General features: G+C 44.6%; 1 protein-coding gene across 2 annotated transcripts; it reads right to left on the bottom strand.

Moving 5' to 3' along the window:
- Window positions 1–1,937: 1,937 nt before the first annotated feature.
- Window positions 1,938–18,385, bottom strand: LOC109899671 (synuclein). 2 transcript variants are annotated; one of them, XM_031835806.1, is made up of 6 exons: window positions 17,970–18,370; window positions 9,506–9,547; window positions 9,230–9,357; window positions 8,840–8,902; window positions 4,350–4,388; window positions 1,938–3,287 (listed from the first exon to the last, which is right to left on the bottom strand). In XM_031835806.1, exons 1-5 carry the CDS (start codon window positions 18,088–18,090, stop codon window positions 4,350–4,352), a joined length of 393 nt encoding a protein of 130 aa, XP_031691666.1. In that variant the 5' UTR covers window positions 18,091–18,370; the 3' UTR covers window positions 1,938–3,287. The 2 variants fall into 2 exon arrangements, with proteins under 2 accessions (XP_031691666.1, XP_020350690.1); XM_020495101.2 differs by lacking the exon at window positions 8,840–8,902 and having other exon boundaries at window positions 17,970–18,385.
- Window positions 18,386–18,892: the final 507 nt, after the last annotated feature.

Below are 18,892 nucleotides of genomic sequence, written 5' to 3'. Positions count from 1 at the left end.
ACTTTTAGACTTTTACTAAAGCAGTATTTTACTGGGTGACATCCACTTTTACTTGAGTAACTTTCTATTAAGGTAGCTATACTTTTACTAAAGGACTTTTCTCCAACACTGCCTTAGTGCCTCGTGACCTGACCAGAGAATAACTACAGACCATATCAAGTCCTCCTGGGACTACCATCCTACATTGTCCACTGAGGGATGAATGCTTATACATGCTAAAATCAGGACAAGAATACACAGAAGGAAGGGGGGAACAGAAACAGCCCCTCTGGTAAACAATGTGTGTGTGTGTGTGTGTACAGTATGCGTGTGACGCAGACGGACCCGTGTGTGAAAACATTCTCACCGCCCTGTCTCCTGTGTATGTTTGTGACTTTGTGTGTGTGTGTGTGTGTGTGTCCTTTACTGATCTTTTTTTCCACGAATTGGTCTTTTGACCAATCACTTCAGATCTTTTCACATCAGATATTTTCAGCGCTGATCTGATTGGTCAGAAGACCAATTAGTGAAAATAGATCAGAATTGGGCTGCCTGTGTGAACGCAGCCTTTGTTGCAGAGTTGAATTGGTGTTTTTTGTTTCCTGCTGAGCTGGTCCAAACACTGAAACAATGAATAATATGCATAGCATAACAAGCATAAACATGTCCGAAGACGAATTGTGATAACCAGGTTGAAGGACGGGGCAACATCAATATTATTTCTAGGAATGTCTCCATAGCAACTTGATTCAGGATCGGGTTTTGCAACAAACCTGCAAAGTACATACATTACCAAATTTCCTCATGGGTGGAATGTTATTAATATGTCATTCCCACAGAAGGCCATTAAAAATGAAAACCTATGCATTCACTACTATACGTTCCTCTAGATAAGAGCTTCTGCTAAATGACTAAAGTGTATATGAAGCGTAATATTGGGACTCAAAGTCTTATACATTTCAACTCTAGTTCTGACATGTTTACAGGTGTGTGTGTGTGCTTCTTCGGCTATCCCTGGGGAATCACTCTCGGAAGCAAATGGAAGTGCAGGGCATGTGGCTTAAATAAGTAATTGCTCTGTTGTTTTCAACTAGAGCCAAGCGGACCACTCTGCTTTTCACAAATCAACACTAGGTGGCAGTTGGGAGTCTGTGACGACGTTCTGTCTATTACGGCCGCTGCTCTGCTGTTCGTCTCTCTGCAGGTCATCAGTACACCAGACAAAGAGTCAATAAAGAACCCTGCTTCAATAGCATTGCAGAATGACCATACAGTTTACAGTCCATTTCTTTCTAGAGGCATTCATTAGGCTCCACTGCACAGATAGTCTGGTGAGTATGGAAATAGAAAGGGAAAGAGAGAGAGAAAGATGGAGAGAGAGAGAGAACAAGAGAGAGAAGACAGAATAATAAAGGAGTAGCCAAGAATATCATGCATGAGAGAAAATGTAAATAATTAAATGAGCAGTCTATTGGTGTTTGCCCCAATTTTGTATTGTGTCAGGCTTGAGAATAATTATTATCCCATAATGAAAGAGAATAAAACAAGACAGATACAAACAATCATTTTGGATTTAAATAAAATTGTATTTATTTCAGTTCAGTTGTACTGTTTATAAAAGAAGCAGTCTGCTTTGATGCGAACATATATATTTTGTATTTTTGGATGAATGTGTGTGTCAGTGTGTATGTAACCTCTAATTCTTGGATACGTGTGTGTAATAGGTGAATTAGAATTTGTGTGAGGTTGTGTTTTTAGTACCAATGAATGTGTGTCTGAGTCTATGTGTCTGGATGTTAGTAAGGCAACACGCAGTCTCGTTTGAGACGGCTTCAAAGGACAAACACCGTGATGGTTTAAAAGACCTGTTCAAGTCACCGAAAGCAGACAGACAGGGGAGGGGGCAGGGTACACTGTTGAGTGACCGTAGGGCGTCGCTTGAATGAAGGATCAGAGTGAAAGCATGATGAGGGGGTGGAGAAATTGTATTCCTCGAAGACCAGATGGGATGTCAAGGTATTTGACCTGTCGACTACTCGTATCCTACTTCTGAGGTACATACTGAATCTGGAAGTGGGACCATTATACTATATCTTTAGTCTGATCACATACATACTGAATCTGGAAGTGGGGCCATTATACTATATCTTTAGTCTGATCACATACATACATATAATTTTTTCATTGCAACTAGTCAAACACAAGATAAAGGCCGTTGCAAACTCCTAACGTCACCTTTCTCTCTTTGATTTCTCTATATAGCAGACCCAGGGTTCGGGGCAGAGAGACAGCAGGAAACACCACAGACAGTATCTGTTTATGAGATACAGAGTAGCCTGTCTGTACTGCAGCCCCATTGCAGGTGCGAGACGGCCTGGGTCATGTGATGGGGGAGCTGTTAATCCATAACTTCACCTTCACTCTGACCCTGAACCCTGTTTGGCAACGCTTTATTTGGATAGTCTGTAGAGTATCGACAGATGGACCATCTATAGACTATCAGTAACATTTCAACTAACTATCTACTAACCTTAACCCGCATTCTAAACCTAACCCTAGCAGTAACCTTAGCAAGATAGTTTGCTGATCGCATGGCCATCTGTAGAGCGTCTACAGATGGAAAATCCAGGCTATGTAAATAAAGTGTCACCCTCTGTTCTGTCACAATAAGGATGAGGGGGCGTCAGGCATTAAGACACAAGGGGTTAAATTAACTCACTTCAAAACACATCTTCATCAACAAACCTGACCAACGCATACACTGACATAAGTACATCTACTGTATAAGTACCGGTGTTACATTATCTGACAGAGTGCACACTACCAGGAAGTCTCACATTGCCAACCCTCTCGGAGAGGACTAAAAGTATTGTTCTGCGAAGTCTTTCTCAATGTCCTGGTGTGTATGCATGTGTGAACTGTATGTTTGTGTATGTGTATGTGTGGTATCGTGTAGGATGACCTGGAGTGGTGGGCAAAGGGAATGGGGGGGGGGGGGGTCACAGTGGTAAGGTGGGTAATAGTCAGGGGTGACGGACATGGACGGTAAAGGTATACGGGGCAGGAATGTGTAGCTTGTATGGTGAGGGATGTTGTGGATGGGGAGGATCTTTCAGAATGTTTAGTTTCCATCGAGTCACACAAAGAAAGCATCAGAGGGGGGGGGGGCACACCGGGGTTGGTTGTCCTCCCCAGAAACAAAAGTTGGCAATGGGAGACGCGGGACGAGCAGCATCTAACACGTTATTTCTTCCGGAAGAGAGGACGAGGGAGGCTGCTGCAGATCACGGATGTCAGAACCAACACTCCTGAGGTAAGGAGAGAGAAAGAGAGAAAGAAAAAGAAAGAAAGAAAGAAAGAAAGGGTACATATTGTGAATGAGAGGAGCAGAAGTCACATATTTCCACTGCAGATGGTACACATCAGTACACTTTACGTTCCAATGAAGCGATTATAATGGATAAAGACTATCCAATGTGTCTGTTTAGGCAGAGTGTTGGATTATCTGGCAGTTTTGGGTGCCACCCTCATTTCGTGCCCCATTTTAGAAAGTGGACGTTATATAAATACAGTATATAAAAAGGTCTGCTTCAATTTACGAGAGCATATAGTTCCTGCTATAGGGTATGTGTGAATGATGCACAGGTGTACCAAATCCCCCAGCTCACATCTAACCCCATATCTGGAGCTGTGGGGTCATCGTAACCGCTTGAGTCTTTGAGCTAAGGCTTTTTTTCCCCATGGCCTCTCGAGTAAAACTAAACCTTTTCACATTAGTAGATCACTTCTGTTATTTTAACACTAAATCAAATGTCACAGCAATATTAGAACCCCATTAAAGTGGCAATCAGCAGTAGAAATAATATCAAAGCAAGCTCCCCAGCCCTGTTTCGGTAAAAAAGCTGAGGGATGGGGCTGGAGAAATGTACCCACTCTCAAATTCATAGGCAGAGCTATGGACGCAAGGACTGACCACCCATGATATCAAAATGATAGTTTTAACCATGTTTTGAGACTATATAGTGTTTGTTTACATGTCATTTGTTTACAAACGCTGGAGTAAAACAAGCTGATATCTTGAGTTCTGATGGGGTACGACAGATGAACTAAGCTCATGATGATAAGTTATGTTCTTCAAGAATCAATGGGTACATATGATTCATTTCTAAGTCCAAAAGATTGATGTAGCAACCGCTGATTGCCCCTTTAAGCAGGTCACATTAGCATATGGCTATTCCAAGAGGAGATGGGTGTCATACCACCTTACGCCTGGTCATACATAAACACATGCACATAGGTATACTTCAACACGCAAAGCACACACAGAACCCACCCCTTTATACACCTACTGTACAAACAAACACACTCACCTACTGTCCTGCCTGCTCAGCTCCCTGAGAGAAGTCACTCTGTGTGGTACAAACAGAGAATTGGGATCAGCATGTGAATGAATAGATACCGTCTCTACTCCTATTGCTGCTGCAGCCGCCTGTTGCTGCTACAGAGGAGGATGGCGATGACAACTTCCTCTGATGCAATATCCAGCTGAGCATGTGAGTAATGGATTTGGAGGAGGGTTAAGCTGGAAAGAAATAAGGATGTCCGTGTATTTAAACCACGGTTTTGGTTAGTAGACATGCACGGGCATCTCTTTAGTAGGGGAGTTGAGGCTTCAATGGGAGAACATGCATTGCGATATTACTGCTCAGGCACTTAGGAAAAAAGATACGTCCTAGACAGTTTCCTCACGAGTTTATTCATGCCCAACAATTACCTTTGCAATCATCTCTACTAGGATATCAATTATAATTATGACTCCCGGCATGGCATTATGGTAATAGTTTGGTGAATGGTCTAAAGTTTGATAATCAAGTTTGATTCTGATCATTCATGGCAGTGGCAATATTGCCTGATTTGGTTGTAGAAATGTTAATATAATTAAAGTTATTGCTGTGGGAATAAATATGACCTCAATCCCCAATATTATAATGATTATAATTCATACGGGCAATTCTAGCAGGAACTGACTTTAATCATGTCCTAACCACATCATATATCAGAGACTGAGATTGTGAAAATGAGAGTGATTGTAGCATGTCATCGGGTATGGATATGGTTGTTATACTTGACCTTGCCTCTACTGTACTCTCTCCCACAAAAGGCTTTTAAGTGCCTTTGAAAATGGCACATGACCGAGCTGTGAGAGCGAGACGGAGAGATAGGAGATTGAAAAGGGGAGGGGGTTGAATGTATGCTGTGGAGAGGAGCGATGGACAGATGGTTTGAGCTGTGGATGTAATTACAGATGGATCTTCTTGATTTACATTATAAAGAGCCTGAAAGAAGAAAGGACACACACACACACACAGCAACCTGGTCTCGGGGCTCAGGGCATTCATATTATTCTGTACGTAAATCGGAGACACTCCATTTAGTATGATATATTACGTTTCGTATGGTAAGTATTCATTTGTGGACGTCCATCACCCATTACGCATAATATGTAACGAATTACAATTCGTATTACAGGTTACAAATTTGCTAAATTTATAATATGTTATGAATATGCAAAAGGTATGATACAGTATGTTTCAAATCCTAGCTAGGTGGTTTATATTAGATAGGCTAGGGGTTAGGGTTAATGTTAGGAGTTAGGTTAAAGGGTTAAGCATAGGGTTAGGGGAAAGGTTAGCTTAAAGGGTTAAGGTTAGGAGTTAGGTTAAAGGGTTAAGCATAGGGTTAGGGGAAAGGTTAGCTTAAAGGGTTAAGGTTAGGGTTAGGGGAAGGGTTAGCTTAAAGGGTTAAGGTTAGGGTTAGGGGAAGGGTTAGCTTAAAGGGTTAAGGTTAGGGTTAGGGGAAGGGTTAGCTTAAAGGGTTAAGGTTAGGGTTAGGGGAAAGGTTAGCTTAAAGGGTTAAGGTTAGGGTTAGGGGAAGGGTTAGCTTAAAGGGTTAAGGTTAGGGTTAGGGGAAGGGTTAGCTTAAAGGGTTAAGGTTAGGGTTAGGGGAAGGGTTAGCTTAAAGGGTTAAGGTTAGGGTTAGGGGAAGGGTTAGCTTAAAGGGTTACGGTTAGGGTTAGGGTTGGGGGAAGGGTTAAGGTTAGGGTTAGGTTTAGGGGAAGGGTTAGCTTAAAGGGTTAAAGTTAGGGTTAGGGTTAGGGGAAGGGTTAGCTAAAAGGGTTCAAGTTAGGGTTAGGGTTAGGGGAAGGGTTAGCTAAAAGGGTTAAGGTTAGGGTTAGGGTTAGGGGAAGGGTTAGCTAAAAGGGTTAAGGTTAGGGTTAGGGGAAGGGTTAGCTAAAGGGGTTAAGGTTAGGGTTAGGGGAAGGGTTAGCTAAAAGGGTTAAGGTTAGAGTTAGGGGAAGGGTTAGCTATAAGGGTTAAGGTTAGGGGAAGGGTTAGCTAAAGGGGTTAAGGTTAGGGTTAGGGTTAGAGGAAGGGTTAGCTAAAAGGGTTAAGGTTAGGGTTAGGGGAAGGGTTAGCTATAAGGGTTAAGGTTAGGGTTAGGGTTAGTGGAAGGGTTAGCTAAAAGGGTTAAGGTTAGGGTTAGGGGAAGGGTTAGCTATAAGGGTTAAGGTTAGGGGAAGGGTTAGCTAAAAGGGTTAAGGTTAGGGTTAGGGGAAGGGTTAGCTATAAGGGTTAAGGTTAGGGTTAGGGGAAGGGTTAGCTATAAGGGTTAAGGTTAGGGTTAGGGGAAGGGTTAGCTATAAGGGTTAAGGTTAGGGTTAGGGGAAGGGTTAGCTATAAGGGTTAAGGTTAGGGTTAGGGGAAGGGTTAAGGTTAGGGGAAGGGTTAGGGGAAGGGTTAGCTATAAGGGTTAAGGTTAGGGGAAGGGTTAGCTATAAGGGTTAAGGTTAAGGTTAGGGGAAGGGTTAGCTATAAGGGTTAAGGTTAGGGGAAGGGTTAGCTATAAGGGTTAAGGTTAAGGTTAGGGGAAGGGTTAGCTATAAGGGTTAAGGTTAGGGGAAGGGTTAGCTATAAGGGTTAAGGTTAGGGTTAGGGGAAGGGTTAGCTATAAGGGTTAAGGTTAGGGGAAGGGTTGGCTATAAAGGTTAAGGTTAGAGGAAGGGTTAGCTATAAGGGTTAAGGTTAGGGGAAGGGTTAGCTATAAGGGTTAAGGTTAGGGGAAGGTTGGCTAACATGCTAGTAGTAAAACATGTGTAAGTAAGAAATAAAATGCTAAAGTTGTCAATGATGAGATTTGAACTCTCAACCTTTGGGTTGCTAGACGTTCACATTATACGCCCATCCATCGACCCCGACCAACCATCCTACTTTCATTTTTGCCTTAAGTAACCATCTGTTAACATACCTAACGTAACATATCATACTAATTTGAGTGTCTCGGATTGACATTTACTATGTTACGTCAAGTCTACACATGCACAAATGCACACATGCACCCACACACGCATACCCACGCACTCAGGCATACATAAACGTACACTCACCCATGCCTGCATGTTCACCCACAAACACAGAATATAGATTTAGAGTGGAATTAGTAATTTTGCACCCGAGTGGTGCTGCGGTCTAAGGCACTGCACCTCAGTGCTAGAGGCGTCACTACAGACCCTGGTTCGATCCATGGGCTGTATCACAACCGGCCGTGATCGGGAGTCCCATAGGGCGCAGCACAATTGGCCCAGCGTCATCCAGGGTTAGGGGAGGGTTTGGCTGGGATAGGCCATCATTGTAAAATAAGAATTTGTTCTTAACTGACTTGCCTAGTTCAATAAAGGTGAAATAAAATCTGCATATCTAAGCATGCATCTTGAGCAGTCTGGTCATTCTTTTCTTTTTTTAAGGAATATAATATGCTTCTCTGCATCTCTGCTATGATCTCTGGGTAAAAGATGGGAGAAAGGAATGTGAGTCTTATTCAGTACATTTAGCTTCATTTTCCAAAGTCCGCCAACCTAGTTAGACAAGCTAGCTACTCTAACTTGATTGATAGCCTGAAATGGCTTCTTGGTAGCTAGTTATGAGGTTGGGAGATTGGATCTATCTGGGCTAGCTAAAGCCAACTTCATCAAATTGCTAGGTGGCTATTAGTATTACAGAGAAACAAACAAGACAAATCTGAGGGAGCACGTGCCCCTGTGCCCCCTCTGGGCATGATGCCTCCGACTGTAATATAGCGGGGACACAACTGCTGTATCTTCACTGCAGTACAAACGACCACAACACAATAATGAAGGGCAGCTTTTAAATGAATCTTAATCAATGTAATCTGTTAAAGGTATTCATACTCTACCTTGACATGTGTTGTGTTATTTCATGTATATTTCATGTATATTTCATGTATATTTCATGTATATGCATAGAAAACAATTACATGGTCTACATTCCTTTGAATTCATTGTATGATTTGTGATTGGAAATGTTTTCTCAATGTGAACATAAATTCCCAGCTTGAGGAAATATTAGCTCATTTGGAGCTGACCGGTCGCACACCCACCTGTCCACCCTCAAACCAACCAGCACCCAATCACCACTGCTGCCTACCTGCCAGCACCCAATCACCACTGCTGCCTACCTGCCAGCACCCAATCACTACTGTTGACTACCTGCCAGCACCCAATCACCACTGCTGCCTACCTGCCAGCACCCAAGCACTACTGTTGCCTACCTGCCAGCACCCAATCACCACTGCTGCCTACCTGCCAGCACCCAATCACTACTGTTGCCTACCTGCCAGCACCCAATCACTCCTATAGACTACTGTACCAGCCAGCACCCAAGTTGACAGCGTATTACTGCATATAAAGGCACGGTGCTTCAATGAGAAGAAGACAATAAAGGCAGCAAGCATCATGCCGTGCATTCATTCATTCATTCATTCTACGAAACTATCCACCACACACCCCTTCAGAACCAGAACCAGCCACCTCAGGCTTAGCGTCCAGAGCTACAGCTTCTTCCTGTTCCTGCCAGACACAACAGTTATGGGTGGAAGGAGAAGAAATTATACAAGTTACCAACAATACGCACAGACAGACACACACAAACATAAAAGACACAAGTAAGCGTTGATCCTTTTCCTCGGCATTCCTTATAACAGAGACACTAAAATCAGAGATATGCACACAAACATTAATACGACAAGTCAACTTGGAAAAATCAGTGTTTTTGAGACCAGGATAAGATTGTTGAAGGATGGACCTGTTGAAGTCTCTACTCCTGCCCACAGTTCCCCGTAGTGGAGAGGGGTTTGTAATAATCTTCACAATATGAAAAGACAGGATGTGACTCACCTGGTTCACCAATCCGGAGTTCACCGCTGCGTTCTCCATCCCTTCCACTGTTTGCTGAGACAGCTCATTGGCTCCGGCGACCGTTGCGTCCCCGACAATATTGGCTTGGTCAGTTGTTCTCTGGGCCACTGGGAGAAGGGGGACAGGAGGTTGTCAAAGTCTATCCTCGGGGGAACCAATGTTTCACTTCAGAATTTGGTTTGTGAAAAAAGCCTGATCCCTGTATACTTATGAAATGTAGCGCAGGATACTTTCTGTGGGTAGTGTTGCGTTTACCTGTGTTCACACCTGCTACCATTCCATCCTTTGTCTTGTTCCCTGTAAAAGAGAGAAACAGATGCTAGAGGATTTATGTTTGAATGGCGTTTCTCAAACTCCAAGCACTGTAAACTCGGACAAAACAGAGTTGCTAGTACTAGGTCCGAAGAAACAAAGAGATCTGCTTTTGGATCTGACAATTCATCTTGATGATTGTACAGTCGTCTCAAATAAAACTGTGAAGGACAACGGCGTTACTCTGGACCCTGATCTCTCTTTTGACGAACATATCGAAAATATTTAAAGGGCAGCTTTTTTTCCATCTTCGTAACATTGCAAAAATCGGAAACTTTTTGTCCAAAAATGATGAAGAAAAGCTAATCCATGCTTTTGTCACTTCTAGATTAGACTACTGCAATGCTCAACTCTCCGGCTACCCGGATAAAGCACTAAATATACTTCAGTTAGTGCTAAACACAGCTGCTAGAATCCTGACTAGAACCAAAATATTTGATCATATTACTCCATTGCTAGCCTCTCTACATTGGCTTCATGTTAGGCTTGGGCTGATTTCAAGGTTTTACTGCTATGCTACAAAGCATTACATGGGCTTGTTCCTACCTATCTCTCCGATTTAGTCCTGCCTTACATACCTACGTGTACGCTACGGTCAGAAGACGCAGGCCTCATTGTCCCTAGAATTTCTAAGCAAACACCTGGAGGCAGGGTTTTCTCCTATAGAGCTCAATTTTTATGGTCTCGACCATTAAGTCATTACTGAAGACTCATACTTTCCGTTGGTCCTATGATTGAGTGTAGTCTGGCCCAGGGGTTCGAATGTGAACCACAAGGAACTAGAGCGACGAACCACCCTTGCTGTCTCTGCCTGGCCGGCTCCTCTCTCTCCCCTGGGATTCTCTGCCTCTGACCCTATTATGGGGGCTGAGTCACTGGCTTACTAGTGCTCTTCCGTACCGTCCCTCGGAGGGGTGCGTCACTTGAGTGGCTTTTATCCTGGTCTTATCCTGGTCACAGACATGATTTTCCTGTTCGGTTTTGCTCCTCCTCGGGCTCGTGCGGTGGAAGAGATCTTTGTGGGCTATACTCAGCCTCGTCTTAGAGTAGTAAGTTGATGATCTGTTGATATCCCTCTAGTGGTGTGGGGGCTGTGCTTTGGCAAAGTGGGTGGGGTTATAACCTGCCTGGTTGGCCCTGTCCGGGGGTATCGTTGGACGGGGCCACAGTGTCCCCTGACCCACCCCTGTCTCAGTCTCCAATATCTATGCTGTAATAGTCTATGTGCCGGGGGGCTAGGATCAGTCTGCTATATCTGGTGTTCTCCTGTCTTATCTGGTGTCCTGTGTGAATTTACGTATGCTCCCTCGAATTCTCTCTCTCTCTCTCCCTCTCCTGGAGGACCTGAGCCATAGGATCATGTCTCAGGACTACCCGGCCTGATGACTCCTGGCTGTACCCAATCCAACTGGTCGTGCTGCTGCTCCTGTTTCAACTGCTCTGCCTGTGGCTAGGGAACCCTGCCATGTTCACCGGACATTCTACGTTCGACTCTCTCTCTTTCTACCACACCTGCTGTCTCGACCTCTGAATGTTCGGCTATGAAAAGCCAACTGACATTTACTCCTGAGGTACTGACCTGTTGCACCCTCTACAACCACTGATTATTATTTGACCCTGCTGTTCATCTATAAACGTTTGAACATCTAGAAAAACACTCTGGCCTTAAATGGCCATGTACTCTTATAATCTCCACCCGGCACATCCAGAAGAGGACTGGCCACCCCTCAGAGCCTGGTTCCTCTCTAGATGGATTAACATTGGATGGGGGCACTCAGCTTCCAAATCAAAAGGCAAATTGGAATAACTTAGCGAGGACACCAGGATCAACATCTCCAGGCTTCCCTAACACTTCAGTACTTGATGAATTAGGCACAGAGAATCAGTCTCCCTCTCTAATGGTTATTACATAGGGCCAGATCCTTGTTGTCTGTTCTAAGAGCAATGGGTTCTGCTCAGCTGGTCCAGTATTGTCTGTTCTCTCCCAGGCTCTGTCACAGTGCTCTGCTCTGTCTCTCTGGGCCCTCTGGAGCTCAGCCCATCTCTGGCTCACAAAGACTCCTTGAGGAGAGAAAAGGTCAGCCATTCCTTCAGCCATAGAGCTGTATGGGTTGAGGCCTGCTGGCCGGCCAAACCCACTCAACCTCCTCAATACAACTGGCATGGAGCATTGGAGTGGATCTCTCTCTCTCTCTCTCTCTCTCTCTCTCTCTCTCTGTCTCTCTTTCTCTCTCTCTCTCTCTCTCTCTCTCTCTCTCTCTCTCTCTCTCTCTACCTCTCTACCTCTCTACCTCTCTACCTCTCTACCTCTCATGCAAATCACCAGCACAACAAGCCGTTGCTCTGTTCCCCCTGCTGACCCTTTGAGCTGGGCGTTTTTGAAAATCCCTCCCCTGTCCCCACACACAAACACATTGCTCAAGTCAAGCGTGTCATTGTTATTTAACTCCCTACACGACAATGGGCTAATTTAGTACTAGGGACATGGAAATTGCCATGAGCTAAAGTCCAACTGTCCAATGTAGAACACAGGAAAAAACACAGACACAGGAGCCAGGCTATTGTATTGTTAATGCTGTAAAATCAATAGAGAGGATGGTAACATCACCAGGCAGCCATCAATGTTGTAACTTGATGTCAGTTTTCGTGAGGAATCTAACATGACTTCATATCAGCAGAGGGAGATTGTGACTGTGGCTACAGTTACCTCCCCTGCACCTGAGATGGTAAATACTGTTACTATAATACATGACTACACACCCACAAAACATCCTGTTCGCGTGTTTATATTCAAAGATAACAACTGAAACACAGGACCTCATTGTCTCATCAGAATGCTATAGCATCTTTGATTCTGTGTGTAGTAATCTCGGCACCCAGAAATTAATCTCACATGCGTGCTGGCCAGCTAAATGTTTTGTCTGCCATGAGAGATGTATTGGTGGGTTTCATTGCATTTTCTTCTCCCTCTCTCTCTCTCTCCATCCATCCATCCAGTCTCTCTCTCTCCATCCAGTCTCTCTCTCTCTCTGTCTGTCTCTTCTCACTGCTTCTGATTCATCTACACACATCTTAATCCTTCTATGGTAAGATGGTGCTTATTCTGTAACCATAAGAAGAAAGAGGGAGTGGGAAGGCAGCGGACGAATGAGGAGGAGGAATAAGAAATATTGCATTTTAACATTGTTTATCAATTGAAAGACACACACTGTACAGCTCAGTTATCGTTTGATGAACAAAAGAACACTGTGGCTAAATGAATGGAGAGCAGTACAATCCAGACATAATGGGATCATTACCTACCATTGTGTGTGTGTGTGCACATGTTTGTGTGTGTGTGTATGTGTGTAGACATACGTACACAACTGTGTGTGTGTGTGTGTGTACATGCGTACGTGCAACTGTGTGTGTGTGTGTGATGGTGGTAGTGGTGGTAGTATATTCACGTCTCAGCTGTGATGTGAGGGGACACTCTGGCACACTGTGACCTCTCATCTGTGATTGTGGGAGACAGCCTGTGCCCTCCCTCCCTCCTCTCAGTTCTGCACACTCCCTGTCCTGGAGCACTGGGCCTCGTGACTGTCTGCCACCCACCCAGCAGCAGCTGAGCATCACATACACACACACCAATATAGATACATGCCTGCACCATTGCACATGCACACACACACACACCTACACCTACACCTCACGCCAATATATAGATATATGCCTGCACATGCACACACACTCGCACACACACACGCACCCCCCCCCCCCCCACACACACACATATATATATATATAAACAACACATAATGCACCTGCTCAAAGCCTAGTATGTTGTAATACGCCCATACCACAGGAGGCTGCTACCATTCCACTGATTCCGCTCCAGCCATTAGCACCAGCATCCTGTGGACCACACAGTAGTGAATTCACACTAGATCGCCTCACACGATAGTACACTGCGTACAGACATCAGTCAATCCCGCACTCACTGAATAAAGTGCTCACACTCAAACAGATGAACGTAGTCAACGAACACAGGCACGGGCAGACATGGACACACACACACACACACACACAGGATAAGGGCTCACTGAGAGGCTGTGCAGATAAACAGAGGCAGCAGATCAGGGTTAGGGGGGATTCGTGACAAATCTCCTCCTTTAAAAAAAAACATAATCCATTCTCTCTTACACTCTGTAGATGACTCACACAGTAACGTGTGTGATGGAGGCCTGGTGGGGCTTGGCTGTGTGTAAAAGCTTCAGTATGCTCCGCACGCTCAACTGCTCCAACAGCACTGTCTCAGAGCACTCAGTTGTTTGATCACAGATCTGATGGGGGGCTACACCCTTCTCTCTCAGAAGAAGGGGAAAGAACAACGAAGATGAAAAAATAAAGGAGAATAGACCGACATGTAGCTTGGTCATGCTGATGAGATATCTGGCTGTGCAGTAGAGGTTCAATGATCTCTTTACAGTGCTGTGAAGATCAATACACCAATGAAATGTGATGGGCTCTGCCCTCTGTGGCTGAATGGCTCCACTAGGTCGTTCAGCAGAACGGGGTGGATGACAGACCGCCTCCGTGTGGTGGGGATGATTTATGATGATGGATGAAGATGGATACAGCCTCCTCTGTCTCTGCTTATTGACATCCAATGAATGATAATCCCACGAACTGGATTCTGAGTGCAGCACCCACTCATTCATAATCTCGTTCCCTCGCTCTCATTCTCTCATCTCTCTTTCTCTGCCTCTCTCTCTTATTCTTTTTTCTTCCCATCCTCTTCTCCTCTTCTCCCAACAGGAATCACGTCACTCTCAAATGTTTAATTTATTAATTCATTTATCCTTTCCCTCTTGTTCTCCTTCGTTCTCTACCATTTCCTCTCCGCCCCTCTTCTCTAGGTTGTTAGTGCTGTAATCTGGTACCCAGACACTTCCGCCCAAATGTGTGAAGAGTCTGGTGGACCAACTCATCAAACTTGGTTCTTCAACTGGTGGCACTCGAGCCAAATTTGGCCAGCGGGTGGTTTCAGTTGGCCCTACAAGTTTTATTTTTTATTTTCTTATTTTCATTGATGGACATAAAATGTAAAAACATCAGTAAATTAAGTGATTTTAATTCAAGAAATCTCTTCAACTATTCCCACGCATAATATGGAGACGTGATCGTATACGAATGTAAGAAAGGTTTAAAATTATTATATTTTAGTCAAATATTATACATGTTTGGGCTTCTAGAGGTCAATTTGCAGTCTACAAATTATTTGTAATTATGTTCCGGACCCCCAAATGATGACAAATACAATATATATACAAAAGCATGTGGACACCCCTTCAAATTAGTGGATTTGGATATTTCAGCCACACCCATTGCTGCCAAGGGGTATAAAATCGAGCACAAAGCCATGCAATCTCCATAGACAAACACTGGCAGTAGAATGGCCCGTACTGAAGAGCTCAGTGACTTTCAACGTGACACCGTCATAGGACGAGTCAGTTCAAGTCAGTTCATCAAATTTCTGCCCTCTGGAGCTGCCCCGGGGAACTGTAATTGCTGTTATTGTGACGTGGAAACGTCTAGGAGCAACAACGGATCAGCAGCGAAGTGGTAGGCCACACAAGCTCACAGAACAGGACTGCCGAGTGCTGAAGCGTGTAGCGTGTAAAAATTGTTGCAACACTCACTACCGAGTTCCAAACTGCCTCTGGAAGCAATGTCAGCACAATAACTGTTTGTCTGGAGCTTCATGAAATGGGTTTCCATGGCCGAGCAGCAGCACACAAACCTAAGATCACCATGCGCAATGTCAAGCGTCGGCTGGAGTGGTGTAAAGCTCACCGCCATTGGACTGTGGAGCAGTGTAAACGCGTTCTCTGGAGTGATCTGGCAGTCAGACGGACTAATCTGAGTTTGGCGGATGCCAGGATAATGCTACCTGACCCAATGCACTGTGCCAACTCTAAAGTTTGGTGGAGGAGGAATAATGATCTTGGGCTGTTTTTCATGGTTCGGTCTAGGCCCCTTAGTTCCTGAGAAGGAAAATCTTAACGCTACAGCATACGATGACATTCTAGATGATTCTGTGCTTCCAACTTTGTGGCAACAGTTTGTGGAGGCCCTTTCCTGTTTTAAGCACGACAGTGCCCCCGTGCACAAAGCAAGGTCGATACAGAAATGGTTTGTCGACGTTGGTGTGGAAGAACTTGACTGGCGTGCACAGAGCCCTGACCCCATCGAACACCTTTGGTAAGAATTGGAATGCGACTGCGAGCCAGGCCTAATTGCCCAACATCAGTGCCTGACCCCACTAATGCTCTTGAGGTTGAATGGATGGAAGTCCCTGCAGCAATGTTCCAACATCTAGTTGAAAGCCTTCTCAGAAGGCTGTTATAGCAACAATGGGGGAACCAACTCCATATTAATGCCCATGATTTTGGAATGAGATTTTTGATGAGCAGGTGTCCACATAATTTTGGTCATGTAGTGTACTTTTCTTAATAGGTCACGCCCATAGAATTCTATGGCCACTCCCACTAAGGCCAACTTTGAATTGTTGATATCCCATGATTAAATGTGCTGTGCCCAAAGGTTATTGGTGCTGTTACAGGGACACTGGTCATTAAAGTGGTGAAAGACAATGACATAGAGCAAGGTTAGTTTTCTGTATGAATCAGTGTTCTAATGTGTCAGTGTTCTGTATGAATCAGTGTTCTAATGTCTCAGTGTTCTGTATGAATCAGTGTTCTAATGTCTCAGTGTTCTGTATGAGTCAGTGTTCTAATGTGTCAGTGTTCTGTATGAATCAGTGTTCTAACGTCTCAGTGTTCTAATGTGTCAGTGTTCTGTATGAATCAGTGTTCTAATGTCTCAGTGTTCTGTATGAATCAGTGTTCTAACGTCTCAGTGTTCTAATGTGTCAGTGTTCTGTATGAATCAGTGTTCTAATGTCTCAGTGTTCTGTATGAATCAGTGTTCTAATGTCTCAGTGTTCTGTATGAATCAGTGTTCTGTATGAATCAGTGTTCTGTATGAATCAGTGTTCTAATGTGTCAGTGTGTCAGTTCTAATGTGTCAGTTCTTCGGCTGTCCACATAGGTGAATCCTTTGAAGAACCCTTTTTGGTTCCTGGTAGAACCCTTTTGGTTCCAGGTAGAATCATTTTGAGTTCAATGAAGAACCCTTTCTGCAGAGGGTTCTACAGGGAACACGAGAGGGTTCTAGCGGGAACCAATAAAGTTTATCCTATGGGGACAGCCGAAGAACCCCTTTGGAACCCTTTTTTCTAAGAACGTATGTGTCAGTGTTCTGTGTGTGTCAGTGGTGCTCAGGGCTGCAGAGTTGGGCTGTGCTATATTGTGCTGTGTTGGGTTGGGCTGGGTTGACGGGGGGTCCGACAGTGGAGCTAGCTGCATTAGTCACTCTGAGAATCCGAGACGCCCATGTTAAATCTTACTGCTGCAGCGGGCTGACAGACAGGTGGGTGGTACAGCAGAGATGAGCTGATTTCAACTATACTCACAATCATAGACCTCTCCCCAGCACCACTATACTGTATTATCACATACGCACCGATTGGGGAAAGTAACAGGTGTACTGTGTCTGTGTGTGTGTGTGTGTGTGTGTGTGTGTGTGTGTGTGTGTGTGTGTGTGTGTGTGTGTGTGTGTGTGTGTGTGTGTGTGTGTGTGTGTGTGTGTGTGTGTGTGTGTGTGTGTGTGTGTGTGTGTGTGTGTGTGTGTGTGTGTGTGTGTGTGAGTAGAGAGATGGTAGCGTGCAAATAATTTATATGACCATCAATATTGTTTGTCAACGTTCTGTTGGTCATTACACTCTACATAATGAATAGAGTACCTCAGTACCACTCAACCAGACTTTTCCCTCTTTGAATAGAACATCTCTTGCCTGAGGCATATGCAATCTAAAATACATCAATATCTTTCTCTCCCTTTCTGACCCTTTTTTCTGCTTTTCTCCATTGTCTTGCCTTCAGTCCTTTGCCATCATTCTCCTTTTCTTGTTCAACGTTCCCTTCCTATCTGTATCCATGTTTCCATCACCAGCCATATTTAGCCCTGTCTGGTTGTCTGTCCCATTTTATTCAAACCTTGCAGAACAATTAGTGTACTCACCCATCACTCATCCATCACTCACCCATCACTCATCCATCAGTCATCCATCACTCACCCATCACTCACCCATCACTCACCCATCACTCACCCATCACTCACCCATCACTCACCTATCACTCATCCATCACTCATCCATCAAATACAAGCACACCAGGAGGGCTTCACAGGATCAAAATGTAAGCCAGATTATCCCACATAAAAACTGTGATGTACTATTTTCAGCTAACCCTCTCCACCGCTGTCTATCTTCCACACCTTTCCCCATCATCACTCCTGTACTCACCCACATACATTACCCCCTCCTTGGTTTTGGCAGCTGCCCCCTCCACCCCTGCCTTGGTCTTCTCCGCTGCAGCCACCGCGCCTTCCTTGGCCATGGAGAATCCCTTCTTCAGGTAATCCATGCTGGTCTGCTGTTACAGGGCTGTGTCTTTTAGCTGGCTCTGGCTGTGTCTTGGAGCTGGTAGATGAGGTTGCTCGGTGTGCCCTTCCGTGCCTGCGTGTGTGTCTGCGTGTGCGCGCCTGAGGTTGTGTCTCTGCGTGGTAGGTGGGTGTGTGCGCAAGTGTATGTGCATGCGCTGCTCTTATGAGAGAGAGAGACAGAGAGAGAGAGAGACAGAGAGCGAGAGAGGGGCTGGACTGATCTGTGCTGCTGAGGCAGATTGGGACACCCTTAACAAGGAGAGCAGCTGAGCGAATGAAATGGGGAGAGGGAGGGTAGAGGGAGGGAGGGAGGGACATGGGGAGAGAAGAGGTGGAGAAAGAAAGAGCAAGTGGGTGAGGAATGCAGAGATGGATGCTGCAGTTATGCTGCCCCATTTCTTCTGCTGTCATGCACACAGAGGCACAAATACACTCACAGGTTTAGTGGATAATTCAAGCCTGGATTAATCTGTCTGTCAAACCTGGAATGACACATTTTAAATGCTATTCAACACCAAAACTGCTAATTCTCTGCTCCCCCTCTTTCATTACCCCCTAAGATTCAATGACATGCCATCCTCAGCAGTATGCGATACAGATACTGATACTGATATGATGCAATGTAATATAGCAGTAAGATATATGATCTTACACTTTATTGCCCAATTTGATAATAAAAATAGTTTTGTGAAGTTTGCAACACATCAAACAGTACATGTAAATCAAAACTGGATAGTCTTCAGAGATGGGAGGGGTTGAGTGGAGCTGAAGGATGGGACTAAA

This window comes from Oncorhynchus kisutch, linkage group LG11 (assembly GCF_002021735.2).
Source record: "Oncorhynchus kisutch isolate 150728-3 linkage group LG11, Okis_V2, whole genome shotgun sequence".
NCBI classification, from domain to species: Eukaryota; Metazoa; Chordata; class Actinopteri; order Salmoniformes; family Salmonidae; genus Oncorhynchus; species Oncorhynchus kisutch.
Note: the sequence above shows the minus strand (reverse complement) of the source record. Positions and strands in the feature narration are given on the sequence as shown.